Source organism: Salvia hispanica, chromosome 5 (genome assembly GCF_023119035.1).
Source record: "Salvia hispanica cultivar TCC Black 2014 chromosome 5, UniMelb_Shisp_WGS_1.0, whole genome shotgun sequence".
Classification (NCBI taxonomy): domain Eukaryota; kingdom Viridiplantae; phylum Streptophyta; class Magnoliopsida; order Lamiales; family Lamiaceae; genus Salvia; species Salvia hispanica.
This window is the reverse complement of record NC_062969.1, coordinates 4541598-4559468: the sequence shown is the minus strand read 5'-3', so window position 1 is coordinate 4559468 and position 17871 is coordinate 4541598. Positions and strand designations below refer to the sequence as shown.

The following is a 17871-nucleotide window of genomic DNA, read 5'->3' as shown; positions in this document are numbered from 1 at the left end:
CTTGCTTGTGTACCCTCAAAGATCTTTAATTAGGTTGAAAATCGCCTAATTAGATTGACATTGTACGATATGGCTTCTAGTACATATGTCCAAATAATCTTTGTTCTCAGCTTCGTTGTGTGATATGTCACGTTTTTTTACGTTTATAAGTATATTGCACTCATCGCCTTTTTGTTCAGGAACTCCCAATGGCTAGTAAGCGTATTTATCGTAGCGGTAATCGTCAATCTGCATATTTCAAAAGCCAAAATCCTATCTGTCAAAATTGTCAATTGAATGTTTTCTATTGCCTATTTTTGTGATTGCTCCCTACGAACCTGAAACTCATGAGTCATGATATTAGTTGAAAATTTGCACACACAACCAGGAAGCACAATAAAGAAACACATGATTTGATTAACGTGTTGTCGCTAGTGACTCACTACGAGAATGTATCTCGAGCCGCTCTTTAGCATAAATATTTCACTAATGAATCTCTTATAAGAATATGAAATTCTCTACTATTAAAATGACATTGACTATTTATATAAAGGGAAAATTCTAGTAATTTGACAAGAATTATCCAAATCCGTTAACAATTAGCAATGATTGAGGTTAAATTAAAGTGGCAACTTTTGCGAGTGAGAATGTGATTAGAGGTTTTTTAATATTGTTTAATTAGTAACCCTTCGCGGCTACCTGTGAACGCTCTCCTAAAATCATATCCAAAAGCCACCTGTCTAGAAATTGCAACATGATGTCTTGGTTTCTTTTATTCTTCTTTTTTTTTTGTCTAATTTCTTATTCGATTACAATACACTTACTTATTGATGTGTGCGTGTGTGTGAATCCGCCATGCAAGGATAAAGTTTTATGTAATTGGAGTGGATAAATGATCAGCATGATTTCATTAAATAAAATAACTTTTCAAATTATAAATTGACTTGATCCATAACATTAAAATAATTCATTTTCAATAAATGTACTTATATAGCCATGGCTCGGACTGTGTTGAAGAGTCATGAATCATGATATATTAAACTTATAATTTTAATTAGTTTGTTGAGGCCCACAATTCCTGAAAACCAATTACAAATGGTCAAATTAGCATTAATATCTGTCATTAGTTTGTATTTTGCTAATGATTATATTATAAATAATATCAAAGGTATGTGGCGACTTGCTCAGGCGAAAGAATATTACTTAAGCATTAATTTAGCCAATCTTTACTTAATAATGTTAGTGGGACCACATGTGGTTGTGACATTATCTTAATTAGGGTCCTCGCATAGTGAATCTTGATTTCTTTTAGTTAATAAAATAAAAATTTATACTACTAAACTAGAATCTAACATTTAATAATGAAAGATGCTCTAGATAGATCACTTTCTAGTGCAAAAATCGTCATCCGTGTAGTCATCAGACGGATTAATCAAATGAGAAAATTTCGAGAAAACTTCTTTGTATGATCCCTTTAACTGAACACAGAATTTAATAATTCTTTATACATTAAACAATTTTTGACTGGTTAAGGGAGTTAAATACAAACTGCCGACATATTTAATCGTTTAATAGGATAATAGTATTACTTAAAATCGTAGTCAAATGACAATTAAAATTAGATTATATGTTAGAGTCATAAATTTTATATGCGACGAACAAGCGATGCTCATATGACTTTTTTTTTATTTTTATAATTGACTAATAACATGGTTTTTCTTGCTTGATTTATTTTATCACATAACAAATTGTCAACTCCCTTCAATTAGTCAAATTTTCATTTTTTCGATACATTTTCTCGCCTCTCTTTTCATTAATGGTATAATAGGAAAACCCACTGGCTAATTCTTGTTAGGAAACATCCCTTCTTTAATCAAGATCCATTTTTTATACGGATAATATATGTAGGTTAAAAAATTTATAATGAACTCGATTTTATGCAACACTCTCTAGTCCCTCCGTCCCATTTTAGGAGTCTCGACTCTCGGTTAACCATATTTGGGTGTCCTTCTTTAGGAGTCCCGGTTGAAATATTCCATAAATGGTAAAAAGGCCCTACATTTTACTGACATTTTTTCCACTCACATTTTATTACAAAACTATATAAAAATAGGATCCAAGTTCCACTATTTTTTTCACCATTTTTTTTTACATTTCTTAAAACTCGTGCTAAACTCAAATGAGACTCTTAAAGTGGGACCAAAAGAGAATTCACAAACTATTTGAGAGATGAGCGGATTGAACCGGGGTGGAGGAGCTGGCACCGTGGCAGTTAAGGAGATGAGAGGAGAAGATGGGTGCGAGCAGATGGGCGCTACACTCACCCATGTCATATTATTATTCTCTAGTCTCAACATAATTGAAGAGTTAGTGGTATGTTCAAATTCGAACTTAACTACAGTTGAATTTTTTATTACTACTCCACAAAAACTAATTCTTAAAAATAGAACCCATTTTTTATAAACATATCTTTTAATTTTTTTGTAAAATTTTATGAGTCAAAGTGTGACATATAATCTCGAATGATTGAAGGAGGAAGTAATATTGACAGATGACAAGAATGAAAAGTGAAAACCTAGGAATAAAAAAGCAGCTTGCATGAATGGCATCTGTCGATAACAAACTGCTAAACCTGTTAACTGAAATTCACCTTTTTTCTACCAAATGCGCGTAGACATTTTTGTATCTATCTAGCTAACGAATCAACTTAGCGTTATCCCGCAGTTATTTTTATTTGATTAATTAATTAACTAACTAACTACTACTAATTGAACACTTAAAAACCTCCACTGGTTCCACTCGGAAACATCATTAGATAATAATGCTTTACGAATATAATAATAAGCCAATGAAATTGGAGAGTAATTCATCAACATTACAAGTTGCCATCATGTTTATATTCAAAACATCAATTATTTCACAATCAAATATACACTAAAACTCCCCAATTCTTGCTAGAAAACTACCTCATTTCCCAACAAAAAATGAGATACTTCATGCATTTTACTACTACAATTCTTCTAAAATCTACATTAATTCTTTGTTTTCCCAAAAAAAAAAAAACACTACTCCTCCAAAACTGGGGTTTTTTGTACTAGTAAATTTAATTTTGAGCGTCGGAAATCTCTATGACTGCACCCATGACAAAATTCGGGCCTCCCAAGGTCAACTCCAGCCCGATCTCCTCGGGCTCCGGTTTAACACCACCCCGGTTCACCAAAGCCGGCTCGACCGTTTCAACCGAGTACGAATCGTGGCTCCGCGCTCTCTTCACCTCATCCCATCCCGTGATCGTGAACTTCGCCTCGGCCGCCGCATACGACGAGTCGGCTCGGCTCTCCGCGTCCCTCTTCGACCTGCTCCGGATCCGGCCGCGGCGAGCGTCCTTGGAGAGGTGGCGGATGTCGCAGCTCTGCAGCTCGTCGGAGGCGGCGAGCGGCTTGCCAAGGAGGACTGCCTCCACCGCCTCCTGGCACCGCGGCCAGTCGCCGGAGCACATCAGGCCGACCGAGCCGTGGACGGGGTTGATGATCCGGCCGCAGGCCTCGTACAAGAGCGACTTGAAAATTTCTGATCACGAAATTCCAAAATCAGATATAATACTTCAAATTAGTTGAAATTTATCAGAATTGAATCGAATTTTGATACCTGGACGGAGGTGGTTGGGGCCGGATTTGATGAGGTTGATGAGGCCGGCGCGGCCGTAGAATTTGGCGAGGAAGAGAGTGGCGTTGGCTTGAGATTCGGGTGATTCGATCCAATCGAGGCAGGGTCTGAGGGTGCAGTTATCGACGCAGCCTTTGCGGAGGACTCTGCAGCCATTGCAGCTCATTTTTTTTTATATATAAAGAGAGAGAGAGAGGGGTTTATAGAGATGCGGAGAGGAGGGAGAGAAGGGTATTTATATTTGCAATTGCAGGGGTTGGGTTGATGATACGATGTAGTCACGATATGCTTGATGTCGTGTCGACCAAGCACCTTAATTTTGTACTATTATTGTTGAGGCCAGTCGGAGGAAAAGTAGCACACTTATATTTGGAGTATAATATTACTCTTTTTTAATACTATGAAACTAGAAAATTACAAATGGCTGCTTAATTTATTGCAAATCTTTTCATATGATTTTAGAAAATATCTCCAATCTAATAATCCCACTGGATTATTAGATGGATTCGTATATTTTAGAGTTTTTACCTTAAATGCACGCTAATCAGGTGAGACTGACATATTATTGCGCCGCTCTATTTTGTAAAGAGGATCCAAAGTTGAAATTTTTTCAAGTGTAAAACTGAAATGTTGAAAATTGGGACTCAACCAATAATTAACCCTCATAAAATTTACGAGCGACACCACTTAATTCATAATTCTATTCTTTTCCTATATCATGTGAAAAAATGATTATAAAGTGTTTCATGTAGTACAACTTGGCAGCGATCCAAAGTGTACCGTGATATAGTTTCGTAATTCAGCTGAATTTTGTCATATGTTAATAGTATCAACATATGTACAACGATATTGTAAGTGAAAACAAAATGTTATGTAGATGGTAGCAGACTGGCAAGTGTGAGCCTCAGAGCTACAGCACCAAATGGATGACTCTCACTGGTAAATATTGGATGGCTTCCAAACAAAATACAAAAAAAAATATTTAGAAACATAGGATTCCAAATTCTCAATCATTTTTTTATATGGATAGAATTTTGAAAAAAAATCCATAGTTATACAATGTTACGTCTTACATATATACATACAGTAATAATTTTGTACTACTATAGTTTTAAATTATACAAAAAGCAATTATGCATTCCTATCAAGTATCAACAGTTATAATATTGAATTAATCGATTATTATAACCTATAAGTGAATTATAAATAAAATACCAGTTCAGCCTCTCCAAATGTAGTCACGAAATGAAGCACTGCCACATCCCTTTTTCCAGGAGCAATATTTTCCGCAAAAATATGAATTTAATTTTCTTTTTCCCACAATATATCTTTATCTCCTAAAAAAGAGGCAGGTTTTAATATTTTCTTCGCTGTTAATGTACGGACTGTGGGCGCCCTCTGAGTTGGGCTAGTGGTTTCCAATTTTCCATCTCCAACAAATGTTGAGAATATCAACTTTTCTTTCCGGTGCCTCTACTTGTAATTTACTAATCATTATAATCACTTTATCAATTTAAAATTGTATTTACATGTATTTCTATAATTAGTAAGGAAATGATGCATTGCATCACCACGTTCTGTGGTGAACTGGTGTTGTTTGAATGGCGTACTCCATGACGGCTGAGCCCTTTGAATATTTCAATTTTATATAGTGCCAATCATGTGTGTAGATTTTCTCAATGGAACAGTTGAGTAATTTAGAGATTAATTGATAAGATCGCTACAAAGATTGATGGATAATATTTCTAATGTGTGCTGTTTGTTGATTTCTAGTTTCTACTTTTTTTTCTATAAGAAGTTTAGATAAAGTGCTTATTTTATTTATTTTTTAGATATTTATGTACCAGGAGTACCATTAGTTAGATATTTTTTTAGACAGACTGTTTTGTAACACAAAAAATACGATGAACTATATACTACTCGCAACCATATTATTGGATTGCTGATTTTGTCATTTTTCCTTTTTATTCTTGGGATATTGTTTTTAATGAGTAATACAATTCAATTTCCTTTAACAAAAAGTACATTCCAATCCTATCAATAAATAAATAAAAAGTGGAATATACGCCCAAAAATTGATTAATATAGTACAAGTGTGGAACACACTCAATTTAAAGAGAGTTGACAAATTCCCCCAATAGATTGACTTTGTAATGTCAAAAGAAATAAATTATGGAGTAGTAGTACTACTACTTTTTTTTTCCTGTAAGCATAAATTAATAATCTGACTAATTATTTATAGACGGTCAACGTATTATCACAAAGTAAAAAACAGTAACAATACGTTATTAAGAAGAACAGGCCACCTGCTGAAGTCAAAAGTAGCCCAAATAGACGATCCATTGCGCATTAAGCCATTTACAAAGGCCCAAATAAATCATACTATATCGGGCTTGTAATAATCCTTTGTTTAAGCCCAACATAAAGATGTGATTCTGATTTGGATTTTTTTTAAGGAATATTAGATTTTCCAGTTATGCATCACAAGATAGAATACATAAAATTTGTGTTTATTTTTTACTTTAATCGTTACATTAAAATATAATCAGATGGAAGTCGTGATTATTTATTCATATTCCACATTTTACAATCGAAATAGCCACTTCCAAATCATAAAGTCTTCTGTTAGTGCTAAAGTTCAATTTTTATTTTGCTAATTACCTCTATGAATTTATCGTACAGTAGTTGTGCAAAAATAAAATTATACCATCGGTCCACTAAAATAGTATTTTCTCTATTTTGAAGAAGATGACTCATTCCTTTAGCGACACGAGATTTTATGCATAATGGAGTAGCATTATTGAAGTTCTCAAAATTGGTAGTACAAATTATGCCCATTTGTTTTAGTAAGTTAAATAAATATATAGTTGTGCATGCCTAATAAAATATAGTATATCCCAACTAAATAGCGTTTGATTTATGAGAGCTGCTCCCTTTGATATTACTCCATCTGTCCTATTAATTATTCATTTTTGTCATTTTCATTCGTTCTCCAACAATTATTCATTTTTACTTTTACCATAAATGATAAGTAGGTCTTACATTCTATTAACTTATTCACTCACATTGAATTATAAAACAAAGGAGAGTGATCAATTGCTAACTAATTAGCAATCTCAAATTAAGACCAAATCTTAGCCATTAGATTAGAAGATCTAGTGGTTGAAATAATGACACATGAATTATATTTTTAGTTAAGAAAATTATTAAATAAAATAAGGGGTATTAATGTCAATTCCCTCTCATTAAAATTATCTTAAAACTTTAAGTTTACGTAACTCTCGATTTTTATTATTTTTTCGCAAAAAGTATATCAAATTAAAGATAATTTTATAAGGATTCCAACGAGATCTCAATTGCATATGTTCCGACGACATTCGGATGATGAAATTTGATATTTTTTATTTTAGTTTTCGTAAATGTTGATAATCAGATTTTTATCAACAAATATATCAAAAAAATTTCAATATAATGCATATAAAATCTCAATAAAACCATGTAAAAATTTCAATAAATATGTGTTGATATTTTCTTATATTAGTGTTGATATTCTTATGTCATATTGTTGATATTTGTAATACACTATGTTGATATAAAAAAACATTCACAAAAATTATCATATGATAACATAATGACGATATTACCCTTTTGTTGATATTTTGTCTACTATTTATTGAAATTTGTAAGGTTCTATCTCATCCACTCATTTTAAAATTTAAGGGTGGAGATTTGATCTTGATTTTGAATTATGATGTTATAAGCAATAAAAGATGACCCATAAAACCAATTAATAAAAATGAGACTTATATTCCAATAACTTTTTAACTCACTTTCCTTTACATTTTCACCTTATATTTTAGTTTAGTATAATGATAAAGCTAATTTCATGCACTGGTTATGGGGTAAAATTCTGTGATTTCATGGGTCTAACAAGGTTTTATAAGCTAGGTGTGTAGAAAAATCGTCAGCCCCAGGAAGAAGACGAAGATTGCTTGGATGGAGAAGCTGGCAGGGAAAATGAGCGGAAGAAGGAAGAGTTACTAGACTGAGGAGCATCAAATTGGAGGGCAAAATAGGGAACACAGGAACAGTCTAGAAGCTCTAACCATTATAAATAAGAGCATGCGATCAACATGAAGAGGGGGTTCCATCACTTTTAAGCTCTTAGCTTAGTTTTCCACTTCTCTACACACACTTTCACGGGGAATTGGTACAGGGGTTCACGTTTCAGTTTAATTGTGGAGCAACACCGTCTCTACGGAGGCGAAGAAACAATTATCATTTGTTTTCCTATTTACTTTTCATACTTTCCGAGTCCTCGCTGTTCGAGGCTCGGCTCTGTTTCGTTATTGTCGTTGAATACTTCGAATTTTGCAATGGATGTCGCTACTTTTGTTTCGTTTACTTTATCGCTGTGTTGTGATTTTGATTTGCTGATTATTGTTGGTTGATTTGAGTTTGGAGTTGGATTGTAAGAAATTTGTTGTTGATCGGCTGAATCTACGTAAACTTGTGGGGATCGGAGGTGGAAATGATGTTTGATTGTTGTGGATGGCTTGGATCCGGAGTGGATTAAGCGTCCCGTGGATGGATCTGCTTATTTTCGCTTGATTTTGTTGTTTAAATTCTGCATTCTTGTTTGGCTCGTCTAGTAGTCGTAGATCCGCATTAGTTTTACCTGTTCTTCGTTTCTATCGGTTTAATTTCGTTCACCTTGTTTCGATCTTCGCTTTGCTCTGTTTTTCACTGGTAGTTTCATGATAAAAGTTGGAGAAGATGATGTCGATGTTAGTTTGTCCTTAGGTTAGTTATTTTGCAGTTTTACAGTCGTACTCTGTCATTTTGGGGGAATGGTCCCCACGTCTAATTTTTCCCAAGTCTAGGTTAGTTTAGAAAGCTTTTTGCTCGGCCCAGTAATTGTCTTGCTTTATTCTGGTTTATGCATGCTTTAAAGATCCCATCTAGATCTAGCTGTTAGGATAAGTTCTTTAAATTCCTAAGTTTAGGAAGTAAGTCTCAACCCCAAAAATTGCGTGGCAGCAGCCAAAAATAGTTTCCAGGGCTGTGAACATGTTTATTTACGCATTCATCTCTGTGGATTCGATCCCTGCTTCCCTGTACTAATATTTTAGCTAAAGTGGGTTGAGGGTTTTGAAGGGGGATTAAGGTAGCGATTGTGTGCCCAATGACAGGTAGCTCAAGATTCTTTGAGTTCCTAGACCCAGTGTCCAGAGGATTTTCTGGATTGAGGGTTTTTAATTTTTGAACACTCTGTCGCTGACCATTAAACTCACAGCTCTTCGTATAAGTTCCAACATTAATTGTGACACTACATGTCTAAAATAAAATATTATCGTTGGAAGACCCTAACGTTAAACATAGTCACGTATCATGTTTTTTATGACTAAAACGCCCTTAAGCCTTCAAAGGGCATTTTGGTCACGTAATTTTCAGTGTATGTATTTGTAGTTGCAGGCTGGCATTAAAGAGAACAAATTACAGAAAGAAAGAAGAGAGAGGCAGAGGTTGATACGAGTTTGGTCGTCAGTATCTGTATTTTTTTAGCTGCACTCTCTCTAACCTCTTGAGAGCAAAGATTGTGGCTGACGTTATCAGTCTCCGACGAATATATACATACACAGACACAAATAATCTTGTACACTAGTCCTATTTACAGAGCAAGATTTATTTAGAAGATCAAACGGCAACAAAATTCGATAATGGATGCTTTGTGGTTCAAGGTGGGGATCCACGCCATGGCGGCGCCTCCGATCTTCCCCTCTAATTGCACTTTCGATCGTAGTCATGTAACTGCCCTGTACTCCTATGAAATAAAAAGATGGACGTTGAATAATTAAATAAGGAGTACTGCATTGAGATTTGTATTTGATTTTTTTTTCTCTCTCCCTCTATCATTTTACTGGCTAAGAGACAACAAATGAAAAAGTATTATGCTGTGTAGAACAGCATATTTTGTTGGGACTTTGAGGGGATCTAAATCTGGAGGGAAAAGGAGGGAAGAAATTTTATTTAGGATCCAATTAGATGGAATGGAATTGATCAAAGATAACTCATATAAAACTCAGAAAAACTATATATGGTTTTGATACTATAGTATATGTGTCTCACACTCTTTGAAGCCCCAAATATCATAATCCCAAACATCTCCATAGAGAGACTCATAAGCATGACTTGGAAACCAACAATTAGCCCATGCCATTTCCTCATCCACCGCAGCACCTTCTTCTTCTCCGCCGCCGCGTTTGTCGCATCCAATTTCGCCTCTTTCCTTGGTGTTGGTGCATCTTTATCCCCTCTTCCCCTTTTGCTGCAACTAGTATTCATTGTTTATCACTTTTTCTCTCTTCACTTATTCACTTACTTTCTCTCTATATATAGTGGTGAGAAGAGGTGGTGTGAATATTTGGAACTTGGTCTCCGAGTTGGTGAGCTCATCTTTACAAATTGCAATTTTCGACTTTCACGAGAATATCTTTTTATTTGTCAATCTATTAGGAACCTAAAGCTCTATTTTCATTACACTATGCGTTGAATCTAAGGATCAAAATATTTTATTCATTTAATATAAAATTATATCCTGTTTTCAGTACCGTTTTCGATGAGCTCGGACATAAGTTAAATTCAACCTACATGAGTAATGAATTACACAACATTTATAATTTGCAAACATTGTACTCCTAAATCATGTTTAAGCCTGTCGAACTAACTGAATCATAAAAACAAATCTAAATAATTAGATATTCAATTAAATCTGAATTTTATACCAAATCTTATCCGTGTTACGTTTACCAAAACGAGTTGAATAGGCTTTAGAAATCTGATTCTAAGAGCGGATTCAAAGTGACAGCTTACTATTTTTAGAACATCCAAGATAATCTTCTCTCCCGAATTTGGTGTTTAGGCGGCCACCGACCAATTAATGCAACCATGACTTTTTTTATTACTACTACCGAATTTAGGAGTATTATTTATAACTTTTATGTATTTAGAATACATTAGTTTTAAGTGTATGTATTTATTTTCAGAATTAGTGGGAAATAATTGGTTAAAAATTTCATATTTAGACTTAATTTAATTGCGGGAACGATTGAAAATGATAAAATTATTTATACTTTTTAGGACCGAGGGAATACTCTTCCATTAATTATGTGAACCAAATCAAACTGGTGAAAAAATAGGTAACACCATAACTGAAAATTGAGTTGCATTACATATTCACTTTATACTTTAAATTTAATTATTATTTATTATGACATGTCATTATTAATTACTACTCCCTCCGTCCCAAGGAAGATGACCCCTTCTTTGGATGACACAGGATTTTATGCAATTATATTTTGTGTGTAAAGAGGAGAGAGTAAAGTAAGAGAGAGGGAATAAAGTAGAAATAAGTGTGTTTCTATTTTAAGTAATGGGTCATCTTGGTTGGGACAAACCAAAAAGGAAAGTGAATCATCTTCAATGGGACGGAGGGAGTATTATTATTTGGTACTTATTAAAATTTTGTTAACTCTTCTTAAATTGTCAACTAATCAACTCAATTAATTAAAAATGTGTATGTCAACACAAATTTAGATGATATACTTATGTCTTTGTGTTGATTTTTATTTTTAGTAAGATAAGGGCAAGTCTGGGAGAAATGGATTTAAGTTTAAATAGTAGTTATGTAAACTTTATGCAATTCAAGAACTTGTTAGAAAATCCCAAAAATGAACTTATTATACTTACTCAATTTACATTAATAGAAATACTCCATTAATATAAGAAGCATTGACAAATAAGTTAGATATCTATAATCCTCAAATCAATGATGAGAAGCCACATTCCGCTGTGGGAGAGCAGATGCAGCGGGTCGTGTGTTGGCAGCTCCGCATCAGTGTATTAATTAACCAATCAACATGAAATATAATTACCCATACAACATGAAATATAATTAACCATACATGTAATTCTCTCTCCTTTGTCCAAATGTTTCTCTTCCTCATGACAAAGAAAATCAATTAAGGTTCCAATTATATGAAATTGAATTAATCAAAACCAGCTTTGAAAACTCAACAATTTTTTTTAGATACTATTGTGTATAGTGTTCTCTCTCATTTGTTATTGTGGAGCAAAGTTATGGGCACTTAGCTTCTCAAGCCCCAAATATCATAATCCCAAACATCACCATAGAGAGCTTCATAAGCATCACCGGGAGCTTGCACCTCCCAAAATGGAAACCAACAACTAGCCCATTCCATTTCTTCATCCACACCATTCCACCGCAGCACCTCCGCCTCCGCCTCCTCCACCGCGAAAAGCCTTTCAACGCCCTCCTTCGTCTCCTCCACCGCCTTTGTCACGTCCAATTTTGCCTCTTTCTTGGGTGCTGTCGCATCTTTATCGTTTGTGACAATGTCTCTTCCCCTTTTTCTACTACTACTATTCATTGTTTATATATCTCTCTTTTGCCAAATCCCACTTATTCATTCTGTCTATATATATTGATAGATTATGGTAAAAATGAGAGAAAAAAGTGGTTTGAATATTTGGAACATGATGTCCGAGGAGGTGAGCTCAGGATATCTGCATTAAGTCAATCTATTTGGAACCTAAAGCACTACTTTCCCTACATTATGCGTTGAATCTCAGGCCCAAAATATTTATGAATTTAATAGTACTAGTATAATAAACTATTTTAAATAATAAACTATGTTTTCTATACCGCCGTAGTCCACTCGGTACAAGGGGATGTGTTCGGACAATAATCATTTCCTATGTTAAATTCACCGTATATTAACGAATTGCAAAATATTTTTTCCATATAATTTGCAAACATGTATAGTAAGTATAATAAACAAGAATTTATTCAAAAAAAAGAAAAAAGAAATGATTAAGCCTGTCGTATTAGTTGAATTAGAATATATGTAAAATTTTAATAAAGTAGTATAAATTAGATATGCAATTAATTATTATAAACTCCTATGAGTTTCTGAACAAATCTTATCTGCGTTACCCCCACAGAATGAATTGCATAAGCTCTAAATATCTGATTCTAATAGTGGATTCAAATTGACAACTTACTATATTTAGAAATAGTTTTACTTGACATCCAAGATGATCTTTTATTAAAAAATTTATATTCTTCCTCAAATTTGGTGTTTAGGCGGCCACCACCACTTCATGTAACAATGATTATTTTAGCTCTTCTGTATTTAGAATTTATATTTTACTTTTATTTTATTTTATTTTATTTTAGTTATAGTAGTAATTAGAATATCTCACTTCTCCTCTGTTTACGAAAAGAAATGATTTTCAATTTTGGACATGAGTCATCTAAATAAATTTATACTCCATGGTAAGTTCTTTTATCTACATTTATATTTCATTGTGATTGTCAATCAAAATTAATTTCTATGTTAATTTATGATAATTTTTTTTATTTAATGTGATATTTTATTTTCTATTAATAATAATTCAACTTACTTTTTCCTCATTGAATACAATATGTACATAAATTTATACATACAATCGGGCCCATCTATTGGAGAAATATCCAGGCCCTAATCTCAAGTTCATATATAGGCTCAATTCTTCGGCCCACAACGTATAATTTCATTTCGGCCACCTTCATTTGTGGGCCATATATAACTTCTGAAATCACATTTTTGCTCGTGACTGAAGCATAAATGTTTTCCTTCAACTAAACACTAGAGAAAATGATTTATCACTGATTTATATTAATGTTTACACCCTCTTCATTAAAACTCTGTGATTTTTGTTACAACTTATAAAGTAAGTTTATTATCTACTCTAGGTTGCTTTTTAGTAAGTATAGACATTTTAAAATTACCATTAATTTTATCTTCACAAAGTAGTAAGTAATTTCGTATTGTTTCCTGCTCACAATTTCGTGTTAGAGGAATACGAATGTTTAGATGGACAAAGAGCAGACATTACTTTTAAATAATAATTCAACCGCCCCATCTAAATGTGAAGTCCCTTTTCATTATTGAGTCAAATTGAGAATACATAAAGTTTAAATTTGTTAAGAAACATGTCATTTAGATGAAAACTCTAAAAAAAAAATCACTTTAACTGAGACAATATTACGGTATTTTGATGCTTTATGCACAAATTTTAGACCGGACTAAAACACCTTCAATTCTTTTCAATTTTTGTTTTTTGGAGAGGGAAGCTCTATTGAGTCTTCAATATAAAATTACAACAATAGTTACAACTTGCAAGCCAACCCTACCCTATATAATTATATACTCTATTCACTTTTAATAATTGTGAGCAACATAAATTTTAATTTAAAGCCGTTTTAATTTTCAATAGTTTCACAAACTTGAGTGGGCATCTATTCCGCCGTTGGAGAAGACAAATCATGTAAATTTTCCCAACCTCAGTAATACTATTTACTTCATCAAATGTTGTCCACTCTACCATTTAATTCATCCGAGAAATATTATTCACTTTGTTTAATTTTTCCTCTTTTTGGTAAGTCGAACCCTACTTTTCACTAACTCGTTACACTCACTAATTATTACTCCATTTGTCCCGGCTAAAATGACACATTTCTTAGCCGCCACGAGATTTTAGTAGTTATTGGTTAAAGTATTTAACTGGAGAGAGAAATGGTGGGTGTGAGTATTAAAATAGAGAGAGAAATGAAGATAAATATTTTAATAGGAATGAGAAAAAAGTAATTGGGTGTATTAATTGGAGAGAGAAAGTTTCCAAAAAAAAGAAATGTATTATCTTAATTGGAACAAATTAAAAAAAAAACGTATTATCTTAAACGAGACGGAGAGATCATTTACTAATATACAAAAATGAGATTCACATTCCAGTAATTTTATCAAAATAAAATGTGATTATATATGTGGAGTATAAGCTTTCCTCTATACAGTTGACTTTTCTCATCTTCTTGTCCACAACATGTCAAATCCAATGAACCTCAAAAATCAAAGGTCCCAATTAGTCCACATCACCATCTCTTGCTATGATTAAGAAATGTCCAATCTCTACTTTTTGTCTCTTACTAACTATACTCCCCTTTTTACCTCTTTTTATTCTCTTTTTTTTAAGTATAATTGAATCATTTTTATTTTAAAATATTTTTCTTACTTTTATTTTATTTTTTCTATTTTATTCTCCTTCAACTTTATTCCTTATACTTTTTCTTCTTTCTTACTTTTTTTTATTTTTCTAATACACTAAATATATATTGCTTTAATTTTGAGTTAGAAAAATTCTGCCTCAATTATAAAACCTATAATGACAAATGTTATCATTATTTTGTGGACATATGAAGAAGTAAAATTTAGTACAGTAGAAAGTATAGTACTCCTCACATAAATGAAATGTCCAACAGTTAACAAGCTTCCCACTAAATTTTTATTCTATTCAAATTTCAAAGCATGAAAAGAAAAAATAATTACTTAAGACACAAATTGCATGCCAATAACTTCTCAAATAAAGCAAGAATTTCCACAAGTTAAAGAACTCTATTAATATCCATCTATACACGTTCTCCTTTGCAAAATCCCAAACTAACCCCAAAATGAACATCAAACATATATTACGAATTGAAAAAAAAAAAAACAAGAAAAATCCCCCTTTCTCATCACTTACTTACACAATTACAAAGAGGGGTTATTTCCATTGATGAGAGCTCCCTAGTTATTAATTTGTTTCATTGCTCAATAACTTCATTCTCATGTACTTACAAAGACTCGACCCAACTCACCTCAACTCGGTTAATTACATACATATTGCATGACATCATATATATATACACATTAATAGACGACAAAATCAACATGTAGGAGGTAAGCTAATGATCAAAATGTTACTCTTGTTTCCAATCTCTTGTTCTTCTTCTAAAATTTGATGCCTCAAACCTTCTTAACTCTCTCTCACTCTCTCACTATGTATGTACTCATTCTTTCTCAAGCCAAGGCAGGGATGCTGCAGTTGCGCCCATCCCTGTCCAGGCAGTCGAAACCCTCGACCCGGACGGCTGGATTGTTGCCAAAATTAGACCTCACACATCCCTTGCGGGCAGAGGAGGAGGATGGCGCCATCCCGGATGACGGGATCAGGACTGGGACGACTTTATCATCTCCAAAACGAGCGTCTTGAATTAGCGGGTTAGATACTCTACTCGGCGGCGACCCGGAAAAAAATGGGGGCGACGAGGCTACCTGTCGAGCGGATTGGTCCGAACTCGAACCACCCTGCAGTTCATTGTATATCATCAGATTAGAACACTCGTTGGATCTAACAATATATTTAACAATTGATTATTGAGTAATGTGTTAGGACTAACTATAATAATTTTTACCTAATAACAACTAGTTTTGGTCACAGATCTAGCAAGTCTCACAACTTGTAACATGATGATAGAGTTAAAATTAGGTAGTAAAAATACACGGCCAATTTTTATAGGTTGGAAAAAATATAAACAAAGCTATACAAAGTTGTTCTATCTAAAGATTCTAAAATCTTATCCATATATTCAAGAAATGAAGGTATACTGTACATAATATTGCAAACTAATAAAAGGAAAAAAGAAACAAACCTGTGCAAGAATTATGTCCAGTAGCTCATTTCCAGCCTTTGCATCATAATCCTCTTGTTGATGGCTGCAAAAAAATAAAAAAAAAAAAGTTAAAAATAATTTCAAGAGCATATATATAAATTAAATAAAACAAGAAGATTTTTTTATACCTAAATTGCCATCTCGAGGGTGTAGCAAAAGCTGGATCAAGAGTGCTGCGGTTTAGGCCGAGTCGCCGTGGCTTAGGGCAAACCACGGTCTCCTTCCTCTCCATGGATCTATCGGCAGCGGTGGCCCAAATCTCTTCACACGCAGCATAGCTGTTCTGCTGAATTGCACAGTGGTTCATTTTCAAATCTCTTTGAGATCTCTCACAACAACAAAAAATTTACACCTGTATACAAGAAAAAGGAGATTTAGTTTTTCAGACCCAAAATAAAATTAAAATGATTTAACAAGCTGACTAGATCTATTGGTGTTAAAGATTAGTTTTTTCTTTGTTTTATTTATTTTTCAAGGTTAGATCCGGCGGAGTTTTATTGACTTGTGCACACAGACAAGCAGTTACTGTCTGAAAATATATATTTTTTTTAATAATTTGGGAAGAAAAATTAGAAAACTGCATAGATCTGTTGGAAACATCGAAAGATTTGATTTTTAACAGTTGGGAACAGATCAAACACGCTACCCTTGAAATTTCAGAAAACCCAGAAAAAAAAAAGATGAACTCGAGAACAAGAAAATCCTGATTTAAAAAAAGCTGAAAGAAATGAAATTTTGTAAATTTTATAGCAAATCTTCCAAAACTAAAATCATAAAAGACACTTACTAAGTAAATTGAGAAAATATGTGTGAGATGCCAAGTAACAGAGCAGCTGCTTTAAACAACAAAGAGATAATTAGAGTTATTACCTGAACGAGCTATACAGAATTAAGAAGCACTCCCGATGAGGAGGAATCTAATGGAAAGAAAGAGAAAAATTAAAAGAGAAAATAAATAAGAAGAAAGGGAAAACAGAGGGACGGAATAGATGGTAGAATAAACGGTTAGACTAGGGCATGAGAAAGAAGGTTGAAATCGCCTATCTAGGTTGAATTTATACACATGATATTGATTGAAGGTGAGATATAAAAATATTTCAAAAATTGATAGTACTCCTAAAATATTTTTGGACCAACTATTTTATTACGATTGCGTGGGGGACAACTACTGATTTAAGGCTGCAATAAAATAAAAGAGATTATTACTCCACTTTATAAATGAGTTAAAATAAAGGAGAGGAGCGCTTTGTTTAGTTGAATTGAATTGTTTCAATATTTGCTAAAAATTTTTAAAAAAAAGAGCAGATCTTGAGGCGTTACTCTTATCATGACAGTGGCTCGAACCATTAGAGAGATGGTGGGGATAAGTCTTTGCGTGCTTTATTCAATAGCATTTCAAATTTAATTAGTCTTTATTATATGTGACATATATTTTAGGAATAATTTAGGAAACTTGATATTTTAACTATTAAGTACTTAGATAGTTATTTATATTTTTGGAGTTATTTCATTTGTGTATAGTTTCAAACCTAATTGGTATTGAGGACTAAAGCACACGATTGGCGGCTCTAGAGTCGAGCGACGCAGGAATGGGGCCGCGCATAAAGATACCACGT

General features: G+C 33.3%; 2 protein-coding genes and 1 long non-coding RNA gene across 3 annotated transcripts; all 3 read right to left on the bottom strand.

Moving 5' to 3' along the window:
• Positions 1 to 2844: 2844 nt before the first annotated feature.
• LOC125190283 (LOB domain-containing protein 40-like) lies at positions 2845 to 3870 on the bottom strand. Its single transcript, XM_048087549.1, has 2 exons — positions 3628 to 3870; positions 2845 to 3549 (listed from the first exon to the last, which is right to left on the bottom strand). The coding sequence occupies exons 1-2, from the start codon at positions 3809 to 3811 to the stop codon at positions 3083 to 3085; spliced, it is 651 nt and encodes a 216-aa protein (XP_047943506.1). The 5' UTR covers positions 3812 to 3870; the 3' UTR covers positions 2845 to 3082.
• A 5311-nt stretch (positions 3871 to 9181) lies between these two features.
• Positions 9182 to 10127, bottom strand: LOC125190933. Its single transcript, XR_007170999.1, has 2 exons — positions 9775 to 10127; positions 9182 to 9469 (listed from the first exon to the last, which is right to left on the bottom strand). It is a non-coding gene; the product is annotated as an uncharacterized LOC125190933 (long non-coding RNA).
• A 5203-nt stretch (positions 10128 to 15330) lies between these two features.
• On the bottom strand, positions 15331 to 17315 carry LOC125186471. The gene is made up of 4 exons (XM_048082840.1): positions 17126 to 17315; positions 16384 to 16607; positions 16235 to 16298; positions 15331 to 15890 (listed from the first exon to the last, which is right to left on the bottom strand). The coding sequence occupies exons 2-4, from the start codon at positions 16560 to 16562 to the stop codon at positions 15603 to 15605; spliced, it is 531 nt and encodes a 176-aa protein (XP_047938797.1). The 5' UTR covers positions 16563 to 16607; positions 17126 to 17315; the 3' UTR covers positions 15331 to 15602.
• Between the last annotated feature and the right edge of the window lie 556 nt (positions 17316 to 17871).